General features: G+C 43.8%; 1 protein-coding gene across 12 annotated transcripts in view; it reads left to right on the top strand.

The window, feature by feature from the left end:
* The window catches only part of WDR60 (WD repeat domain 60), a 97,573-nt gene that overhangs the window by 69,750 nt on the left and 5,356 nt on the right, over positions 1–22,467 (top strand). For all 12 annotated transcript variants that reach the window (XM_033195092.1, XM_033195096.1, XM_033195094.1 and 9 more), the window contains 6 exons: positions 2,084–2,197; positions 2,299–2,360; positions 2,890–2,941; positions 6,480–6,540; positions 10,052–10,151; positions 10,343–10,474. In XM_033195092.1, coding sequence (XP_033050983.1) covers positions 2,084–2,197; positions 2,299–2,360; positions 2,890–2,941; positions 6,480–6,540; positions 10,052–10,151; positions 10,343–10,474 — 521 coding nt within the window. The remainder of the gene's footprint in view (positions 1–2,083; positions 2,198–2,298; positions 2,361–2,889; positions 2,942–6,479; positions 6,541–10,051; positions 10,152–10,342; positions 10,475–22,467) is intronic.

Genomic DNA, 22,467 nt, shown 5'->3' with positions numbered 1-22,467 from the left:
GACTCGGGTGGACGTTCATACCACGCCGTGCCCAGACACCACAGCAGGCACCCGGCATAAGTGTTTCCTGTGTTCTGGGACTCGCCCTAGTGCATAGCATACATCGTCTCATTTAATTCCCCTGATAGCCCTGAGTCCCAGCTCCACGGGAAGATGCAGCATTCATCTGAGGTCACGCTGACCACATGGCGGGGCCTGCCCTCGGACCCCACGCCACGCCCTGCACCACCTCCTCCCATAGGGGCTGGGGTGCTGTGGACTGAAGGTGCAGGCCGAGCTCATCACCCCTCTGTGTGGCTTTCTTATCATAGATATGTTGCGTGTCTGTCTGTGTTTGACATGTGTCTCTGTACATTGTACATAAGAGAGGCACTTTTTAAATTCCCCAACCATGAATTGTGCCCCTCTGTGTGGGGCAATATTACACTGTTAAGACTGTTTGAATTTATAGGTAACTTAGGGATTGCAATGCTATTTTAAAAGATACCTTTTAAATAAATAATCTTCGCCTTTTCTAACTGCTGCTGCTATTACTAAAAAGTTTTTGAATGCAGCACCATTTTCAAAAACAGTAAACCTCTAGATTGTACATGCAAATAAATTATTCCATTAACATGAATCCTTTTTTTTTTTGAGATGGATCTGGCTCTGTAGCCCAGGCTGGAATACAGTGGTGTGATCTTAGCTCACTGCAATTTCTGCCTCCTGGGTTCAAGCGATTCTCCTGCCTCAGCCTCCTGAGTATCTGGAATTACAGGTGCCCACCACCAATGCCTGGCTAATTTCTTTGTTTTTAGTAGAGACGGGGTTTCTCCATGTTGGTCAGGCTGGTCTTGAACTCCTGACTTCAGGTGATCTGCCTGCCTCGGCCGCCCAAAGTGCTGGGATTACAGGCGTGAGCCACCGCGCCTGGCCTTGTCTTTGAAATATTATCACTAAAACCTACAAAGTTTTAAATAAACTCTCAGTAGTGAGGAGCTGTGGAACTTCCAATTCAGACCGTGAGTCAGAGGAACCAAATTCTCGCCCGACAGACCAGCCCTTTCCTCAGTCGAGCCATCAGCGCTTCATCTGGGTCCTTGCCCTTAAACACCCTGTAATTTCTTCTTAATTTCTGAGATGATTTTGTCTTTTTCTTCAGTTTTTTTCCTGAGTTCAATCCCAATTCTCATTTCATTTCTTGCTTTCTTGGGTCCAATTCTGTTCTTGATTTCTGATTCCCGGTGTTTTTTTCTTGTTCGTTGTTTTGATGTTTCCAGATGCCCTTTGAGGATATGTGATTCCATTTGGAACGCTGAGTTTGTGTCTTTTGCCTTTTGCCTTGTGCTTGTTTTTAGGAGGGAGAATTTTCATCAGCTGAAATGCTTTGATTACTTTTTTTTCTGTTTTCTTCTTATAGTAGCTTTCGATGGAGTTTGGCTTTTTTCTGCTCATAGGCATTCTGTAGATGGATAGTTTAAGTCAGTGAGCTTTGCTTTATTGATTCGTGACAGGTATCTTTTTAGTGGGCTTCTGCCTCAAGGTGGTAGGTGGGGTGGGTTTGCTGTTCCTTTGGTTTTGCAAACGCCTGGATTTCCCTCTTCTGGCAGTTGTCGGGTGTGTGCGGAGGTCACCTCCCTTTCCTGGTCACATTCCCCTTCCCATCAGCCATGCTGCTCTGACCTCTGCCTCCCAGCTCCTTCCCCTCAGTTGCTTGAGTGACTCCCAGGATCTGGCCTCACAGAGACTTTCTCTGTCTGAGTTTTCTTTCGGGCTGTGTGGCATGCTGTCTTTGGGTGGTGGGCTTTAGCTTTCTTCCTGCCCTCCAGACCCAGAGACCCACAGGGCCAGTGAGCTCTGTGGGAACTGACGCTTTCTTACTGGAGAGCGGGGGCTGGGGCCCTTGTGTCCTGGGAATGTGAAAGTTGTGGTCCTGTGTCAGTCGTGTGTGGTCCATGTTGGTCCTGGGGTGTTTTGGGAAGATGTGTGGAGAGAGTCAGATCTGTGAGGCCCAGAAGCACCTCATGTTTGTCCATGTGTGATGCCAGCTGCATTCCTGCAACTTATTACTTACACGTGGGTGCTGTGGGCTTTTGAACTCCAGATGGAATCCTTACCTCAGTAAACCACCAGAGCCCTCTTCAAGCAGTAGAACCTATCTCAGCGTCCGTCCACAAGAAGCAGAGCTTTGTGCTTTCGCCCTTTTCGACTCAGGAAGGTATGTGATTCTTCACTTTCTTAAAATCCTTAATCACTAGTTGTGAAATGTGGTTTCCTTACGTAAAGCTGTTTCTTTCTTTTTGTTTCTGTTTTCATCAGAAATGTCAGGTTTGTCCTTCCACATCGCTTCCTTGGATGAGAGTGGGGTTCTCAATGTGTGGGTGAGTAGTGGCCCGGGCCGGGCACACGCGGGGCCTGAGTGAGGTGGTCTGGGTGGAGGTGGCACCTGAACGGCGCAGGGGGCAAGGCCCAGTTAGCTATGGTGGGAAATGGAGAGCAAGACGGCTTGCTGGTCCTGAGCAGAAGGGATGCGGAAGGTCACACATGGCAGGTTTGGGCCCTTTCGTGACAGCGAAATAGGAATCTCACACAGGGCTTTGGGAACGTGGAATGCGAGTGGGCAGGGAACAAAATGTTAGGGCCAAGGTCACTGACGCTGGATCGGCTTGTCCTGGAGGATGCGCCAAGACTGTTGATTAAGTCACCAAGTGAAGAGAACATGAGGAGATCAAAGCAAAGGAGTCAGCTTGTAGAGCATTAGTTCTGAGGCTAAAGATCAGTGTCTTCTTCTGGAGCAGTTATGTTGTAGTTCCTAATGTAGCACTCCATCTTAATTAGAGCTACGCTTTGCTTAGGTTGTGTCGTAATTATAAAATGTATCAATATTCATTTTCAATATTCTATTTTTAGGTGGTTGTTGAATTACCAAAGGCAGACATCGCAGGTTCAGTAAGTGATTTAGGTAACTATTAAGTAAAAAAATGAACTTTAGTGTTTTCTAAAATGAATAGAGATTAAAGGCACTGATAAGTGTGGCCAGGCGCAGTGGCTCACGCCTGCTGGGAGAGGCTGAGGCGGGAGGATCGCTTGAGCCCAGGAGTTTGAGACCAGCCTGGGCCACATAGCAAGACTCCGTCTCTACCAAAAAATTCAAAAATTGGCTGGGCGTGGTGGTGCACACCTGTAGTCCTAGCTGCTTGGTAGGCTCCAGTGGGAGGACTGCTTGAGCCTAGGAGTTTGAGGCTGCAGTGAGCCATGATCGTGCCACTGCTCTCCAGCCTGCGTGATGGAGTGAGACCTTGTTTCTCTGTTGTTGTTTTTTTTTTAAAAATACCAATAACTGCTTTGAAAGATATAAATTACTACCTGAAAAATGAAAATTAAAGTTGTATGTCATATAACCTTATCAGCTGTTGAACAAGTGTCTCAATTAACTAGAATAATCAAATGATATTCTGAATGATTTTTTTTTTTTTTTTTTTTTGAGACAGAGTCTTGCTCTGTCGCCCAGGCTGGTACAGTGGTGTGATCGTGGCTCACTGCAACCTCTGCCTCCTGGGTTCAAGCAGTTCTCCTGCCTCAACCTCCAAAGTAGCTGGGACTACAGGTGTGCACCACCAGGCGCAGCTAATATTTGTATTTTTAGTAGAGACAGGGTTTCACCATGTTGGTCAGGCTGGTCTCAAACTCCTGACTTCAGGTGATCCACCTGCCTTGGCCTCCCAAAGTGCTGGGATTACAGGTGTGCACCACCACGTCCAGCCTCTGAGTGAATGTTTTGATTTTAGTAGGGTTTAATGAGTTCTGTTTACAACTGAGTACCATTCAGTTCTGTCAGACAAGTCAAGGACAGCTGTGTTCTGCAGCTGTTTCCTACGTATTTCAAGCGTCCGAGTCTTTCAGTGCACATTCATTTTGGGGCTTCTTCCTTTCAGTTTTGGATTTACAACCCCAGGGCGTATTAGGAACACTGGATGCTGCCCCTGAGGGCCCTTAGACTGGATCCCAGGATGGCAAAGGTCCCCGGGTCTGGGCAGAGCAGAAGCGACTTGAAGCAAAGCTAACACCACCCCTCACAGTTGGCTGCTCTTGATGCTATGGAGTACGATCTTCAGTTCCACAAAGGGCTCAGAAGTGACAGAGTAATTCAGTCCTGTGTGCTCTGTGGCTGGGATTAGCCCATGTTTTGATCTCAACTTCCTTCTCACCTCATTGGCCTCCCACCACCCAGTTTGTAATGATGAGCCCCCCTTCCACCTTGCTTGTGTCAGGGGTGTTTTCCTGTGTAGATCTGGCAAAAAATAATACGAATGAGACCGGCTTTGTTGCTAACCTCTTGAGATTAGGGAAGAGGGCGCTTTGGGCCTTGGAGCAAATGCTGTGTGCTCTGTATTCACACGTCTGTGGTGGCCCTTACAAACTGACTCTTGATTCTGACTTCAGTAAAAATAAGACAGTCGTGGCGTTCATTTCACTGGTAAATGCTTTAGAGGTGGAATCACCATGTTTCTCAATGTGTTCTTCATGCGGCACCCTCTCTGCTCTGTGTTGTCCACTCCAGGCTGCCCCTAGAATCCCAGAGCGTCAGAGCTGGGGAGCCTGGCAGGGGTCCTGGTGCCTCCTCAAAGTACGCAGGTCACGGGGTGGGTTAGTGATGGGGTGAGACCCACACAGTCGGTCTCAGCACCAGCCCCCTCTTCACACCCAGGGTTCTGCCCCAAGTACCCAGAACTCTTGTGACCTTGAGAGTTTGCCTTGAGGCTGGTTGTACCATTAACATGTTATGTGATCAAGGTATTTGTCAAACAATTACGGATGGTACTGAGGAGATCATTTCTGTCCATAGGTGATAATCTGGCTATGGAGACAAAATCATTTTGCATAAAAAGTATTTGCATACAAATGTTTTGTGGTACATGATAGTCATATAAAGAATATCCTGGGGTGGTGAGTATTTCATTTAAAAATATTGCTGTCTAGAAACATCCTTTCTTCACTGAACCACTTACCAAAATTGCTACCATGTTCCAGCCTTGCCTTTAGGAAGGGAGGATGTTCAGACCAGCCCATTGTTCACGGTGGCTGCCAGCTCTTTGTGTAGGCATTGGATGGGTGGCTGTTGGAGAGCTGAAGTCTCAGAAGGAGGCAGCCAGCATCTTTTTATGAAACGTTCTCTGCTTAAGCAAGGTCCAGTCCTAGGTGCTAGGAGACCTGGGCGAAGACCCCAGTCCGGGAGAGGGCGACTTGTGGTGGACTTCCTGGAGCGGAGGCCCAGCAATAGGGCCCGGCCAGAAAGGCTGCCTGTGGGCAATGGTGTGTAGGGGCCAGTGGAAGGGCCTGGTCAGAAAGGCTGCCCGTGGGCGATGGTGTGTAGGGGCCAGTGGGAGGGCCTGGTCAGAAAGGCTGCCCGTGGGCAATGGTGTGTAGGGGCCCAGCCGGAAAGGGCCTGGCCGGAAAGTCTGCCCGTGGGTGGTGGTGTGTAGGGGCCCAGCTGGAAAGGACCTGGCTGGAAAGGCTGCCTGTGGGCTGTGGCATGTAGGGGCCAGTGGGAGGACCCGGCCAGAAAAGCTGCCCACGGCCGGTGGTGTGGGAGCCGAGATGCCAGGTGGGGGGCGTGCCAGGAAGTTTCACATTTGTGAATGGCAGCGTTGACCCTTCTTCACTGTGGTTGTGACTGATACGCAGCAGCTACAGGGACCCGGTCCAGCTGCAGGTTGGGTTTATTTCTATCTGCTTTTAATTCACCTGCCCCCAGAGTTCTAGGCAATGCCTTACCCAGAATTTGGGTTTTAACATCCATAGATTTCTAGTTTTTCTCCTTGTGGTAGTTTTAGAGGGAAAGTGATATTGGGAGCAGACACAGGAGGCAAAACCAGTGGATGGCCAAGGAGCCAGAGCTGTAGCCATGAATGCTTTCAGGGAAGGAAAAGGAAAACAGTCAGGCCTCAGAGCCGAGGCTCTGTGTTGTTTGAGAAGGAAGCTGGAGAACCTGCTGGAACAGAGAGAGAGGCCAGACACACTTGGCTGAGGAGCCACTCTGCCTCCTGTACGTTCTGCCCGGAGACCAGCAGATTTCTGAGTCTCTGGGATGGTGGAAGGAAAGGTCCTGCAACTTTCCTGTAGGCGTCGGAGCCTCGGTAGACATTCACAGGACAACGCTGTGATCTAAGGCTTCTTTAGTGTATATACATTCATACACATGTACGGATTGCTTACTGCCCTTATTTTATCAGATCTAAAGATATAAAGGCTCCCAGATCATGGTTCTACAATCTTTCTTCCCATAAGACTTTGAACTGCGAATTCTTGATTCTTCTCCTAAGGGAGTATACATGAACCTCACCCAGAGGACAGAACGGATGCTGTGTATTGATTTGCATTTGATATTATTTCATAACACAGATATTTAAGCAATGAAAAATGATTCCAGGCAACTATAACTAGATTTTAATTTAGCTTCTATTGAAAGGTGCGTTGATTTTGGTTCATCTTTTTTTTAGGTCTAATGCCTGGAGGGAGGGTCAAGCTGGTACATAGTGCTCTGATCCAGTTGGGTGACAGGTAAGATGTGAGGGAAAACGCTTCACTATTTCACAAAGACCTAGAAGGAAAATAACACTGGGGAATTGCATATATGATAAATGGTGAGCTTTTGCGATGAAGACGTCCATTTTTTCACATTTTTTTTTTTTTTTTACTGTTTTATTAGTCTATTATTTTTATTTTTCTATTTTTTTGAGATGGAGTTTCGCTCTTGTTGCCCCGGCTGGAGTGCGGTGGCGCAATCTCGGCTCACTGCAACCTCTGCCTCCCTGGTTCAAGCGATTCTCCTGCCTCAGCCTCCTGAGTAGCTGGGATTACAGGTGCCCGCCACCATGCCCAGCTAATTTTTGTATTTTTAGTAGAGACAGGATTTCATCGTACTGATCAGGCTGGTCTCAAACTCCTGACCTCAGGTGATTGACGTGCCTCGGCCTCCCAAAGTGCTAGGATTACAGGTGTGAACCAGCACACCTGGCCTTGTTAGTCTATTATTAATGAGTGAATGTAGTAGATGCAGCTTCCAGGTGTAGAGCTAACGTTTTGTCTTTAAGTAGAGGTTATTTTCTGTCTTTTAAATTGGTCCTATTTAACTATTCTTCAGTTTTCATGCAGCCCCAAACTTAAAGTTTCAGGAACCAGAAACATTGGTAAAAAGTTTTATTCAGAGATTTAGATTTCTGCTTTTACTCACATAACTTAATAAGACATAAAAATTCTTCACAAATGTACAAATATTGTTTGTGGTATTTATATGTTTTATGTTAATTTATTTCTTAAAGTATCTTTTCTTATTGTTTACTGCACTCGGGTCAACTATCAACATGTGAATTACCCTTGAAAAATGTTTGGGCCTGGTTCTTCCTAATCAGAAAACCTGTGGGTTGTGTTAATGAATTCATGCATGCTTGGAGACTTTAAATCAACTACAGTTGTAATTAGTAATTACAACTAATTATGAAAGAGAGTTATATTTTAAAAAGTCATTTACTGTATTGCAGAGCCAAACGTACATGGTTCCTAAGCGAGCCCCTGACCCCTGCAGCCTCTGCAGTTCCCCTGTGGAGTTTCTTTACGACTTTTTATCTCTGCTAGGGTCCTTACCGCTTTATACTGTGCATTGTATATATCTTTAACTATCAGCTTCTCATGTACTTAACTGCACACACACTCTTTGAAGGAAAGTGTGTAATGTATCCGACGTTTGGGTTTTTTCATACCCAAAAACTCCTAGCAGTGTCTTCCTGAGATCCATGCATAATAAATGTTCCCTCAGACTCTGTTCAACCAACCATATTGAGCTTATTCTGTGTGCCTGGCTTTGCAGCACTAGAGGGGAGCATCTTCCCTCAAGGTGCTCCGAGAAGGGGGCAGACGAGTAAACGCTATGTGATTGCAGCGGGGGCTCCCTGCTTTCCCAGGAAGACGGCTCTGCCGTGGAGTTCAGAGTGAGGATACTTCTCAGGGAGTTCCTTGGGCTCACTGCCTGGGAAAGGGCGGGGAGGAGGCAGAATGGGGCTGAGGGGAGGAGCTGAGCTGTGAGACAGGCCCCACAGCCGACTCCCTAGGAGCTGGGAGTTCTGAGCTAGAATGGCCTCCCAGAATCATGTGGCTGGGCCTTTACACCTCATATCCCGTCAGTCACTGAGCATGAGTGTGCCCGGGAGGTCATTGCCTGCGGGGAAGCAGGTCCCGCGGCTCTGCCTGCACCACCCCTGCAGCTGGGCCCCATCCACCAGGGTCATCGTGCAGAGGACGAAGTGTGGTGTCAGAATGTGCACAGGGCTCGTGGGAGCTCAAAGGATGGAGGCAGCTTGGGGGATGGAGTGCAATGGGGACATCTTGAGGAGGCAAAGACTGAGCTGGGCCTTTGAGATGGAGTTAGATGGTCAGAGGGAGCAGCACCTAGGGGTGCCCAGAGGCACATTTGGAGCTGTCAGTGGGTCTGATGTTGAGGGAGACAGGTGAGGCAGGCCCTAACGAGTCTGTCTGCTGTGCTAAAGGGTGTGGACATTAGCGTAAAGGTGGTCACGAGCCATTGCAGGATGTTGAGCCGAGGAGTGGTCCATCTTGTCTGTGATGTAGATGGCTCAGTGTGGTAGCAGTGTAAGTTGGGAACAGAGGAAGGGAGGCTGGAGTCAGGGAGAGCCGTTAGGTGGCTTCTGGAGTGACTGACGTGAACTACCAGGATCTGAACAAAGGCAGCAATCACAGGTATAGAGGCTAAAGGGGTAGAACTTAAAAAACCAGCAGCTCATCAGTCATAGGAGCAGTGGGAGGGAGGAGCCTAGGTTGGCCTCTGGCTCCACCAGCATGTCTGGTTGGTGACTGGGCACCACTTGCTAGGTGAGAATAAGAGTGGGGAGGGGTGGGAGCAGCCCAATGTGGTCCAGTGAGGACAGGCTGAGCTTGTGGTGCCCGTGGAGATGCCCAGGAACCAGGGGCCTCCATAGCAGAAACCCCAGATGGAAGCAAGGATTTGGGAGTCATCAACTAAGAGGTGACATTTGCAGTCCTGAATGTGGACGGAAAGAGAAAATTGGAAAGGAGGCTGATAGCACGGCCACATGCTGACTTTGATGATGTGGGTGTGGCAGATGGAGCAATTGTGGGCATCTCTCTGTTACAAATACATAGGCCATATAAAGGAAAAAATAAAACTAAGTATAGTTTTTAAAAGGAAAGGAAAATCTCTAAATGCCATAAACAGGAGAGAGCTTAAAGTTAGTGTCATAAGCTTTTGAGCTGCTGTGTGATGGCTTGGAGGCTGGGTGTGAAGCCCAGGCTATCTCAGACCTTCTGAGCTGTCTCTGGGGCTTGAGCCTATGCAGAAACAGGTGATGCATTGGGTTTGCCTGAGGCAAGGAGGTAGAACTGAGACCCCTGCACTGCTCCTGCAGTGATAGGGAAATTCAGAAAGCCTCACCACAGCCAAGAGAAGACAGAGGAGCTTGGAAGAGCTTGAAATCCTAAACTGGAGTATATGTATGGGAACCTACAAGCTGAGATGTTAACATCACAGTTCTAAACCAGTGGCCTCAGTGGGTTCATAGTTAAAGTAGACACAAAACCGCCTGGTGGGTAAATATAGTTTGCAAGTGGGGGATCACAGGATTCTCATGAGAAGCAGTCTGCTGCAGATGAGTTCACAACTACAAGCATGAAGAAACAGTGTACCTTGGTGCAAAAAGTAGGAGTCACACACTTAAGAACTTGAGACAGTTGTACAGTCTAAAGGATATTTCTAGAAATGAAACTGTGACCTCTGAAATTTACAACCAAGTGAGTGGTTACATAGCCGATTAGATACAGCTGAAGAAAGAGTTAGTGAACAGAAAGATAAACCTGAACAAATTATCAAGAGTGTAGTAGCAGAAAAAAATGGAAACAAAGAGTGGCTAAACCAGAGGAAAGTGACATGGCCTGTTATACATCGAATGATGTATCGTAGTGCAAATCGGTGCTAATACTATCTTATTTTTAAAGTTTGAAAACAATCCATCTGTTCATCTTTGTTGCTTTATTTTTTTAGTCTTTCCCATAAAGGTAATGAATTTTGGAGGACTACACAAACACTGAATGTTAAATTTCTGCCTTCAGATCCTAATCACTTTATTGTTGGCACAGACGTGGTGAGTAGTATTTTAAATTTAATTCTATTACTCATTTTCCTTGTTTTCCTGAGTTACCTGATAAATATCTTGATTTAGGATTAACTTACTCTTTGCTTTTATAAAGTTTAAATTTAGTTTGAGGAACAGTAACTATATCCAATCTTGTATCTAATGCACTTCTTCGTCACTCTTGGACTTCTTTTTCACAGGGTCTCATAAGCCATGGCACAAGACAAGATTTGAGAGTGGCTCCCAAACTATTCAAACCTCAGCAACGTGGTATAAGGCCAGTAAAAGTTAATGTCATTGATTTTTCACCATTTGGAGAACCAATATTTTTGGTAAGAAAGTTTGTTTTTTAAAGCACCAATTCTGTTTTTCTTTTTCTGAGACAGGCTCTTGCTCTGTCATCCAGGCTGGAGTGCAGTGGTGTGATCGTAGCTCACTACATCCTTGAACTCCTGGGCTCAAGTGACCCTCCCACCTCAGCCTCCCAAGTAGCTGGGACCACAGGTGCATGCCACTACACCTGGCTAATTAAAAAATATATATTTTTTTGTAGAGACGAGGTCTCCCTGGGTTGCCTAGGCTTACCAATTCTTTTTAATGGTACTCTGCCTATTTGGGCAGCATAACACTTGCAGTTGATCCACTGGAAAATTTTAAAAGTTGATCATTTACTGGACCACTAATTGATCATTTATGGGGTGTCAGTGGTTTAGAAAGGAGAAACATGAAATTATTAACAAAGTTTAAAAACAAAACCTATGTAGAAATTAAACTCTCAAGTAATACTTGTTTCAATTACAAGTTAGTTAGAATTCAACAGAAGAATATCAAATACCAAAACCTATGCTACAGCCAAAAATGTGAAGAAATTCTTAGTGTGAGAATTTTTGCCTGTGTTCTTTTACTGTTTAACACAATAGAAATTAATGTTCAGAGTCTTTAACCTGAAAGTCCAGGGATGGCCATCGGGAGGGCAGCAATCCCCGCACTGCACTCATGCTGCAGGAAATGGTGTGCGGGTGCGAGCTGCTTGCTCTCTTTCCTTCCAGGGCCTGGTGTCAGCCCAGCTCACCCTAGTCACAATTGTCCTGTAGACTCCAAGGTCAGTTTATGGGTTGGTTGGGGTAAGATAGGACAGAAGGCAAAATATGAAACAACTTTATACATGATTAAATGTGACAGTTAACAAGAGTTATACAATAGTCAAGGCATTAAATTATAGCTCAGATATCTCCTTCTCTCACTGGTATTTACAGATTTCCCTGTACTTGAGATTGAGGGAAAGATGGTTATTTATTCACACTACTCTTGTAGTACTTAAAACATTATAAATTATGTTTATATGTCAGTCATGTAAACTGTGAGGTTGTTGAGGGTGGAGATGGTATTTCATGTATCTTTGTATTTCCAAAGACAGCATTTAGCTGCTAAGTAATATCCCCCTGTGGCTGTTGAGAGCCTAGAATGTGGCCAGGCAAGGCTGGGATGTGCTGGAGGTGTGAAATACACATCAAATTTTGAAGAATTAGTGTGAATAAAAGAATGTAAAATGTGTCTCATTAGGCCAGGCATGGTGGCTCACACCTGCAATCCCGGCGCTTTGGGAGGCTGAAGCAGGTCGATCACCTGAGGTTGGGAGTTCGAGACCAGCCTGACCAACATGGAGAAGCCCCATCTCTACTAAAAATACAAAGTTATCTGGGCATGGTGGCTCATGCCTGTAATCCCAGCACTTTGGGCGTCCCAGGCAGGTGGATCACCTGAGGTAGGGGTTCAAAACCATCCTGGTCAACATGGCAAAACCCCTCTCTACTAAAAATACAAAATTAGCCCGGCATGGTGGCGCATGCCTGTAATCCCAGCTACTCGGGAGGCTGAGGCAGAAGAATCACTTTAACCCAGGAGGCGGAGGTTGTGGTGAGCCGAGATAGTGCCATTGTACTCCAGCCTGGGCAACAGAAGCAAAACTCCATCTAAACACAAAAAAGTCTCATTAACAATTTTGTTGTTGGCGACTTCCAGTGTGGAGCTCTTGAGCTTTTTATGACTTCTCTTCCCATAAAAAACTAAAACCAAATACAAAGTACCAAGATCTTTACCAGTAAGAACTTAGAGCTCAAGTGTGAAGACAACACAGTTCCTGGGGCCACAGAGAGTAGAAAAGCTCCAAGCAAATGGGAGGAGAACTCGGCTTCCATATCCACAATGTCCCTTCCCCCTTATTTGGCCTGGCACTAAGTGCATGGAAAATCTCCCCTTAACTCATGGTTTCTATCTGGAGAAAGTAAAAGTGAGGTGGACAACCAGTTTCTCTACTTTCTTGGGTGCCCTGTCCCTGCCTTGGCCCATGGAGAGCATCCCGAGTGCCCAAAGGGAGAAATAGCCCTGAGGCCACCCAGAAACAAAGCTGGGAGGCGAGACTACTGTCCCCAGCCCTGGAAACTCTGCACCTTAGCCAAAGGAGGCACACAATCAGACTGGCCACTCACAATACCATGCTCCAGAAGGTTTGTTCCACAGGTCTTCTGAACACGAACCCTGACACTGTCAGGACAAACCATTTGAGGCCTCCCTCATTTGGGACAGGCCTCCCTCAATCACTAAATACAGCTAAGGTGAACCTCGTCTTAAGGTGACACCTATAGCTGAAAAGGAGGCAGCAACCTAGCAGTGAAGATTTGCTAAGTAAATATATTCAATAAAAACCAAAACAAGCTGGACAGAGAAAACTGGAATAAGTAATCCTGCAATGCAAAGGCACAGACATACACCCACAAGAAACAGCAGCAAACAGGGAACCATGATGTCCCCAAAAGGACAAAACAAAAATCCAGTGACTGACCTAATGAAGCAGTGATTTGTGAGCTCTCTAAGAATTCAGAAGAGCAATTTTAAGGAAACTCTGTGATCTCCAAGACAACACTGAAAAGCAAATCAGAAATTTATCAGAGAAATTTAACAAAGAGATTGAAATAATTTAAAAATCAAACAAATCTTGGAACCGAGAAACATATTTGCTGAACTGAAGAAATTCATTATAGGCTCTCAGCAGCAGAGTAGATTAAGCAGAGGAATGAATTGGTGAGCTCAAAACAGGCTATTTGAAAATACACAATCAGGGCTAGGTGCGGTGACCCATGCCTGTAATCCCAGCATTTGGGAGGCCAAGGAAGGAGGATCTCTTGAGCCAGCCTGAGCAACATAGGGAGACCCTATCTCTATAAGAAAATTTAAAAATTTGCCAAGAATGGTGGCATGTGGAGGCAAATGGAGGCTGAGGCAGTAGGATCACTTGAGCCTGGAAGGCCAAGGCTGCAGTGAGCCCTGATTGTGCCATTGCCCTCCAGCCTGGGTGACAGAGCGAATGCTGTTTCTAAAAAGAAAAAAGAAAGGAAATATACAATCAGAGGAGAAAAAAAGAACGAAAAGGAATGAAGACTACCTACAAGACAGAGAAAATAATAACCACAAAAGACCAAATCTAAGAATTATTGGTATTCAATAGGGAGCTAGCAAGGGTTAGAAAGTGTATTCCAAGAAATGATAACAAAAAACTTTCCAAAACTTCATAGGGAGGTCAATATCCAGGTATAGGAAGGTCAGTGAACATCAAACAGATTCAACCCAAATAAGATTACCACAAGGCATTGAATAATCAAAGGTCAAGGAGAAAGAGAAGATCCTAAAAGCAGTGAGAGATAAGAAGCAAATAACATATAAAGGAGTTCCGGTTCCTCTGGCAACAGACATCTCAATGGAAACCATACAGGCCAGGAGGGAGGAGAGTGACATTTTCAAAGTGCTAAATGAAAAACACTGCCATCCAAGAATACTGTGTCCAGCAAAACTGTCATTCAAATATGAGGGAGGGTTAAAGTCTTTCCCAGATATAGAAAAGCTGAGAGAATTCACCATCCTCAGACCCATCTTGCAAGAAATGCTAAAGGGAGGCTGGGCATGGTGGCTCATGCCTGTAATCACAGCACTTTGAAGGTCAAAGTGGGTGGATCACTTGAGGTCAGGAGTTCGAGACCAGCCTGGCCAACTTGATGAAATATGTCTCTATTAAAAATACAAAAATTAGCCAGATGTGACGGCAGGCTCCTGTAATCCCAGCTACTCAGGAAGTTAAGGCAGGAGAATCGTTTGAACATGGGAGGCAGAGGTTGCAGTGAGCTGAGATTGTGCCACTGCACTCCAGTCTGGGCGATAAAGTGAAACTCTGTCTCAAAAAAAAAACAAAAAAACTAAAGGGAGTTTTTCAACCTGAAAGAAAAAAAAAAAAAATACTAACATGTAAAAAAACAAACAAAAAGCTTATCAAGGTATAAAACCCCTTCATATAATTAAATACATGGACAAACCCAGAATACTGTATTACTGTATTTGTACAATATGCTCATAACTCTAGTATGAAGCCCAAAAGACCTATTAAAAACAATAATAGCTATAGCAACTTCTTAAGATATAAATAATTTAAAAATATATAAATCGAGACAACTGAAGGTCAAAATGTGAGAGGGTTAAAGTGTAGAATTTTTTGTTTGGTGTTTCCTTTGTTTTTATTTCTTTATTTGTATTCTAAGATAAGTTGTTATCTCTTTAAAATAACTTGTTTTAGGGCTGGGTGCGCTGGCTTATGCCTATAATCCCAGCACTTTGGGAGACTGAGGTGGGAAGATTGCTTGAGTCTGGGAGTTTGAGACCAGTTTGGGCAACATAGTGAGACCTCATCTCTGCAAAAAAAAAAAAAACCCAAACAAACAAACACACACAAAAAACAGTCAGCTGGGTATAGCGGGGCCCATGCCCACCTGTAGTCCCAGCTAGCTACTTGGGAGGCTGACAAGGGAGGGTTGATTGATTGAGCCTGAGAGGTCAAAGCTGCAGTGAGCTGTGATCTTGCCACTGCACTTCAGTCTAGGTCACAGAATGAGATCCCATCTCAATAATTAAGTACATAAGCACAATGCAAAAACCTGTAATAGCTTCATTCAAAACAAAAAGCAAATTAGAACATACTAGCAGAAGGAAGGAAGACAGGCAGAATGGAACAAAGGAAGAGAGGAGTCTTAAGCAGAAATCAAGCAACAAAATGGCAGTAGAATGTTCTCACTTAGCCATGATATCACTGAATGTAAATGGTCTCAATTCTCCAATTAAAAGGCATAGAATGGCTGAATGGATAAAGAAACAAGACCCAACTATATGCTGCCTTCAAGAAACTCACTTCACCTATAAAGACACACTCACACTAAAAGTGAAAGGGTGGAAAAAGATACTCCATGCAACTAAAAACTGAAGAAGAGCAAGAGTGGCTATACTCATATCAAATAAATTAGACTATGAATCAAAGACTGTAAAAAGTGACAAAGAGGGGTCTATATATAATGATAATGGGTCAGTTTACTATATAATAATATAGGGGTCAATTCAGCAAGAGGATATAACAGTTACAAGTATCTATGTACCCAACACCAGAGCTCCCAGATATAGAAAGCAAAGATGAATAGATCAAAAACAGAAATAGACTGTAATGCAATAATAGTAGGGTACTTCAGCACCCCACTCTCAGTAATGGACAGATTACCCAGACAGAAAATCAACAAAGAAACATCAGAGTTAAACTACACAATAGACTAGTGGTCCCCAACATTTTTGGCACCAGGGACTGGTTTTTGTGGAAGACAATTTTTCCCTGAACCAGGGGTTTGGGAGATGGTTTCAGGATGAAACTGTTCCACCTCAGATCATCAGGCATTAGATTCTCATAAGGAGACTGCAGCCTAGATCCCTCACATACACAGTTCACAATAGGATGCATGCTCCTGTGAATCTGGTGCTGCCGCTGATCTGACAGGAGGTGGAGCTCAGGTGGTAATGCGCACTCGCCTGCTCCTCACTTCTTGCTGTGCGACTTGGTTCGTAACAGGCCGTGGTCTGGTACTGGTCCATGGCCCGGAGGTTGGGGACCCCTGCACTAGACCAAATAGGCCTAACATTTACAGAATATTCCTCTGAACTGCTGCAGAATACACATTGTTTACACTAGCACATGAGACATCATCCAGAATACCTCATATCTTAGGCCCCAAACAAGCCCATACAAATTCAGAAGAATAGAGATCATATTGAGTATCTTTTATGATTACTATGGAATAAAACTAGAGATCAATAACAGGAGGAACCTTGGAAAATACACAAACACATGGAAATTAAACATCTTCCTGAATGTCCAGTGGGTCAATTAAGAAATTAAGAAGGAAATTTAAAAATTTATTGAAACAAATGAAAATGGGAATGCAACATATCAAAATCTATGGGGTATGGCAAAAGCAGTACTAAGAGAGAAGTTTATAGTAATAAATGCCTACATCCAAAAAAGTGGAAAGACTTCAAATAAGCAATATAACAATGCATCTCAAGGAAGGAGAAGAGCAAGAACAAACCAAACTCAAAATTAGTGGAAGGAAAGAAATAGTAAAGTTCAGAGCAGAAATAAATTGAGACAAAGAAATTACAGAAGATCAATGAAATGAAAAGTTGGGTTTTGAAAGATAAGCAAAATTGACAAATTTTTAGCTAGAATAACTAAGAAAAAAGAGGGAAGACCCAAATAAAATCAGAAACCAAAAAGGAGATACAACAACTGAACCCTCAGAAATACAAATAATCGTTAGAGACTATTATGAACAGCTGTAAGCCAACAAATTGGAAAACCTAGAAGAAATGGATAAATTATTGGACACATGCAACCTACCAACATTGAACCACGAAGAAATAGAAAACTTCAGTAAATCAATAATGATTGATTAGATTGAAGCTGTAATAAAAAGTCTTCCATCAAGAAAAGCCCAGGACCTGATGGCCTCATTACTGAATCCTACCAAACAAATAAAGAACTAATACCGATGCTTCCCAAACTATCAAAAAAATTGGAAACGTTCTATAAGGCCAGCATTACCCTGATGCCAAAACCAGACAAGGACACAACAGAAAATGAAAACTACAGGCCAATATCCCTGATGAGCATAGATGCAAAAATCCTCAACAAAATACTAGCAAACCAAATGCCACAAGACGTTAAAAAGATCCATTCACCATGATCAAATGGGATTCATCCCAGGGATGCAAAGATGGTTCCAAATACGCAAATGAATAAATATGAGACATCACATTAACAAAATCAAAACCAAAAAGGATATCATTTCAGTAGATGCTGAAAAAGCATTTGATAACAGTCAGCATCCCTTTATGATAAAAGCCCTCATCAAAATGGACATAGAAGGAACATACCACAAAATATTAATAATGAAGGCTGTTTAGGACAAACCTATGGCTAACATCATACTGAGTGGAAAAGAATTGTAAGCCTTTCCTCTAAAGGCTGGAACAAGACAACGGTGCCCACTTTTACCACTCTCATTCAATAAAGCACTGGAAGTCCTGGCCAGGGCAGTTAGGCAAGAGAAGGAAATAAAAAGCATCCAAACTGGAAGAAGTCAGATTAGCCTTGTTTGCAGACAGCATGACCTTTTCCTAGAAAAACCTACACTCCACCAAAAAAAAAAACTGTTAGAACTGATACATGAATTCAGTAAAGTTGCAGGATACAAAATTGATATACAAAGATAAGTAGCATGTATGTATGCCAACAGCAAACAATCTGAAAAAGAAATCAAGAAAGCAGTCTCCTTTACAGTAGCAACAAAACTGTAAAATGCCTAGGAATCAATCTAACCAAAGATGTGAAAGCTCTGTACAAGGAAAACTAGAACTCTGATGACATAAATGGAAGAGGACACAGAAAACGGGAAGACATTGCATGCTCATGGCTTGGAAGAATTCATATTATTAAAGTGACAGTGCTGCCCAAAGCAATTTACAGAGTCAGTGCAATCCTTATCAAAATACCAATGAAATTCCTCACAAAAATAAACCCTAATATGTATGTGGAATCAATAAAGATCCTGAATAGCCAAAGCAATCCTCAGCAAAAAGAACAAGGCTGGAGGCCAAAGCAGACAGTTGAGATTACATCTTGCTAAAAGGCTTCTGAAGAGTGAAGGAAACAAAAATATTTGCAAATTATTTATCTGACGTGGGATTCATAACCAGAATATATAAGGAGCTCAAATAATAGCAAAAAATAAATAATCCGATTTTAAAATGAGCAAAAGATCTGAACAGACATTTCTCAAAAGAAAACATACACATGGTCAACAGGAATATGAATAAATGCTCCACATCACTAATCACAGGAATGCAGGTCAAAACCACAACATGACATCACCTCACCACAGTTAAACTGGCTCATATCAAAAAGACAGAGAGCCCTCATACACTGCTGCTGGGAATGTAAATTAGTACAGCCATTACGAAAACAGTATGGAGGTTCCTCAAAAAACTAAAAATAGAACCACCGTATTATCCGGGAATTCCACTACTGGATATATCCACAAGAATGAAAATAAATGCATCAAAGAGATATTTGCACTCTTACATTTAGTGTGGCACTATTCACAATAGCCAAGATATGGAGTCAACCTAAGTGCCCATCAGTGGATGAATGGATAAGGAAAACGTGGTATATACACAATGGGATATTACTCAGGTGTAAAAAAGAATGAAGCCCTGTCATTTGCAGCAGTGTGGATGGAGCTAGAGGCCATTATGTGAAATGAAATAAGGCACAGAAAGACAAATACCACATGTTCTCACTCACATACAGCAGCTGAAACAGTGAATCTCATGAAGACAGAGTGTGGCATGGTGGCTACCAGAAGTCAGGAAAGCGGGGAGCTAGTATGGCTGAAAAGAAAACTAAGTATATAAATGTATTTATTACCCCCGAACTGTGCACTTAAAATTATAAAGATGGTAAATTACTGATCTCAATAAAAAACAGAATAATTTTGTTGTTGATTGCATTTTGAAGTAACATTTTACCTTTTTTGTTTTTTAAATTTTTAGAGACAGGGTCTTGCTCTGTTGCCCAGGTTGGAAGTGCAGTGACGTGATCATAGCTCACTACAACCTCAATCTCCCAGGCTTAAGCAATCCTCTCACCCTCCCGCCTTAGCCTTCTGAGTAGCTGGGACTACAGGTGCATGCCACCATGCCCAGCATTTTTTTTTGTTTTTGTTTGTTTGTTTTTTACCTTTTTAATGTGGCTGCTGGATTTTTCTCTCTTCCTTTCTTTCTTTTTTTTTTTTTTACTTTTGAGACAGGGTCCTCTTCTGTCACCCAAGCAGTGGCACGATCTCAGCTCACTACAACCTCCACCTCCCGGGTTCAAGTGATTCTCCTGCCTCAGCCTCCTGAGTAGCTGGAATTACAGGTGCCCCCCACCACACCTGGCTAATGAGAATTTTAAATTACATATGTGCTTCCTATTTGTGGTTCTCATTATATTTCTATTGGATAGTAATCTATGTGGTCCAGACCCTGCCTCTGTGACTAAAGCATACACATTATCAGTAAATCTTATATTTTGGGAAGATGCATGAAAGAACAATGTTTCCAAAGGACTCTTGTATCCTGGTGTTCCTGAGTCTGGAGGCGTAGGAGGCCTCCAGAGGTGTCTGGGCCGGCCTCTGGAAGGTTCTGCCCTGGCCTGTTTCTACACCCTCCCAAGAGGACCTCCACCCACACACTGGAGGCACTGGGTCACCTGCATGCAGCTCAGCTTTCTGAAAAAAATAGAACCTCTGCTTTCTGAAAGTCTTATCTGCCCATGTGGAACAAATCATTTCATGTGGTTATTGGATAGATATATATTTTTTTTTTTTTGAGATGGAGTCGCTCTGTCGCCCAGGCTGGAGTGCAGTGGTGCGATCTCGGCTCACTGCAACCTCCGACTCCCTGGTTCAAGCGATTCTCCTGTCTCAGCCTCCCGAGTAGCTGGGATTACAGGTATGAGCCACCATGCCTAGCTAATTTTTGTATTTTCAGTAGAGGCGGAGTTTCACCACTTGGGTCAGGCTGATCTTGAACTCCTGACATTGTGGTCCAGCCCCCTCGGCCTCCCAAAGTGCTGGAATTACAGGCGTGAGCCACTGCACCCAGCCTGAATGGACTTTTTTTAAAAAAAACTTTTATTCTGACACAGTTTCAGGCTTACAGAGAAGTTACACAAGCAGTTCAAAGGCATCCTGCGCACCCTCTGCAGTACCACGTGGGCTTCCTTCTCTCTGGGTGTTCATGTATTTTCACCGTCTGAGGGGAAGTTGCAGACATGGTACTCCATCCCTAAACAGTTCAGCGTGCGTTTCCTAAAAGCAAGAACATCCCCACATAGCTGTTGTGGTCACAGTCACCAGGGAGTTCACACTGGTACAAAGCTGCTATCGAATCTGCAGATGGAGGGAGATGGCATGGATTGTCTGGTAATGTCCTTTGTAAGAAAAACCATGTCCCAGGTCATGTGTCTCATTCAGTGGTTTGTCTCTTTAAACTCCCTTGATCTGGATGTCAAAGACTGAATTCCTCCGTCTTTCATGACCTTGACATTTTTGAAGGGCACAGGCCAGTTACTTTGTAGAATGTTCTTGAGCCTGAGCTTGTCTGAGGTTTTGGTCAGTCACAGTCAGACGCAGCTTTTTCGTGCTTGGCTAGAGGAGCTCAGGGTGATGTGTGTCCTTGGGACACCCATGACGTCAGTTTGTACCATCCCACATAGCACTAATTCTGACCATGTGGAACTACCGTGGTCCCACTGATGCAGTGTCTCATGGGGAGATACCCTGACACTTTGTACACGTCTCAAAACTCCTTAGATTTTCACCGCCAGTTTGGGCATCCATGGATGAATCTCGCCTGAATTGATTATTAGGATGATTGGCAAGTAGTGATTTTCCAGCCCACCGTTAATTTTACATGTACTAGTTGGCTTTCTACTGTTGGGGAAGACTTTTCCTTTCTCTGTATATGGATGGATGTGTCTATTTACTACATGTTGTGCACACGTTGCTTTTTACTTTATTCAGTAGGCCATAATCATTTACTACCAGTATTTATTTTGCTGCTCAAATTTTCTGGGTTAGGTCGGTGGCTGTCCTTCGAGCTGCCTCTTTATCCTTTTGGTGTCATCCTGTGAGCCCTGATCCAGCCACTTCTCCTCAGAGTTCTGGCTCTTATGAGTGGAGGAAAGTATCTAGAAACCAAGATCCGGGCAGTAAGAAGTGTTTGACATACTTCTGGGCCTGCTCAGAGACACGGCACACGGAATACCTGCTTTTATCTGTAAACCACATAGGCAGGCATCACACACTGTGAGTTTGCACCCTTGTCTCCAACACCAGGTTAACAAACGGTCCCCCCAGCCTCCCTCCTCCACGGCAGTGCCTGCCTCTCAGACAGTGTGTTATTAGGATGATTGATCTGGTGGATGCTTCCTGCACTTTATCCGTTCACATGATCACTCTCGGAATACACAGAGCTCTTCGTGCCTGGGGAGATGAAGGCCACTGAGGAGCCGGTGTTCCGGGCTCTGCTTGGGCTTCAGGTATAAAGTGCACCATTTCCTGGGGTGTTCAGAAATTGTGTGGTCTGGTTCCTGCCCTTCCTTTCTGTGTGGTTATGTTACTTATTTGGAATGTAGGTTTTTAAATTTATTTGTTTATATTTCATTTTAGAATTTTACTCCCATTCTTGATTTTTTCTTTTTTTTCGAATATGGGAAAGATAAAATATATTTAGTAAAAAGGAATTAATCTTCTCTTTAAAAGCTAAAAATTTGGTCTTTTGTTAAAGCAGTTGTTTAATTTTATGAAAACTTCAATCCAAGGGAAGTATATAACCATATTATAGACACAAATGTATGTAGTTTTGTAAAAGGTGCCATATTTTCATGGAGCCAATCTTAATGGCCCATGCTTGAATCACTGATACTCAACTTTGTTAAAAATAAATACGTGTTTATATATTCACTGAGTCTGTTGATTATTGGCCATTTTGGAAGAGAAACACAAAGCGTGTCAGAGTCAGGTGAGTGCTCACCTTTGTAATTTGTGAGGAGAGATTCAATATTATGATTTTATGTTTGGAAAACAACAAATTAATATTTTTGCGGTACAAACTAAAGAAAACCAGTCCTCTGAAAAATTTCTCTGGCTGCTGAGATCAAGTTAAGAAAAAAGCAAAAAAGAGGCTTGGCATGATGGCTCACACCTGTACTCCCAGCACTTTGGGAGGCCAATGTAGGAGGATCACTTGAGGCCAGGAGTTCGAGACCAACTTGGGCAACATAGTGAAACCTCATCTCTACGAACGATATAGAAGCCAGGTGTAGTGGTGCATGCATGTAGTCTCAGCTACTCAGGAG

This window comes from Trachypithecus francoisi, unplaced genomic scaffold, assembly GCF_009764315.1.
Source record: "Trachypithecus francoisi isolate TF-2019V2 unplaced genomic scaffold, Tfra_2.0 Lachesis_group4, whole genome shotgun sequence".
NCBI lineage: Eukaryota > Metazoa > Chordata > Mammalia > Primates > Cercopithecidae > Trachypithecus > Trachypithecus francoisi.
Note: the sequence above shows the minus strand (reverse complement) of the source record. Positions and strands in the feature narration are given on the sequence as shown.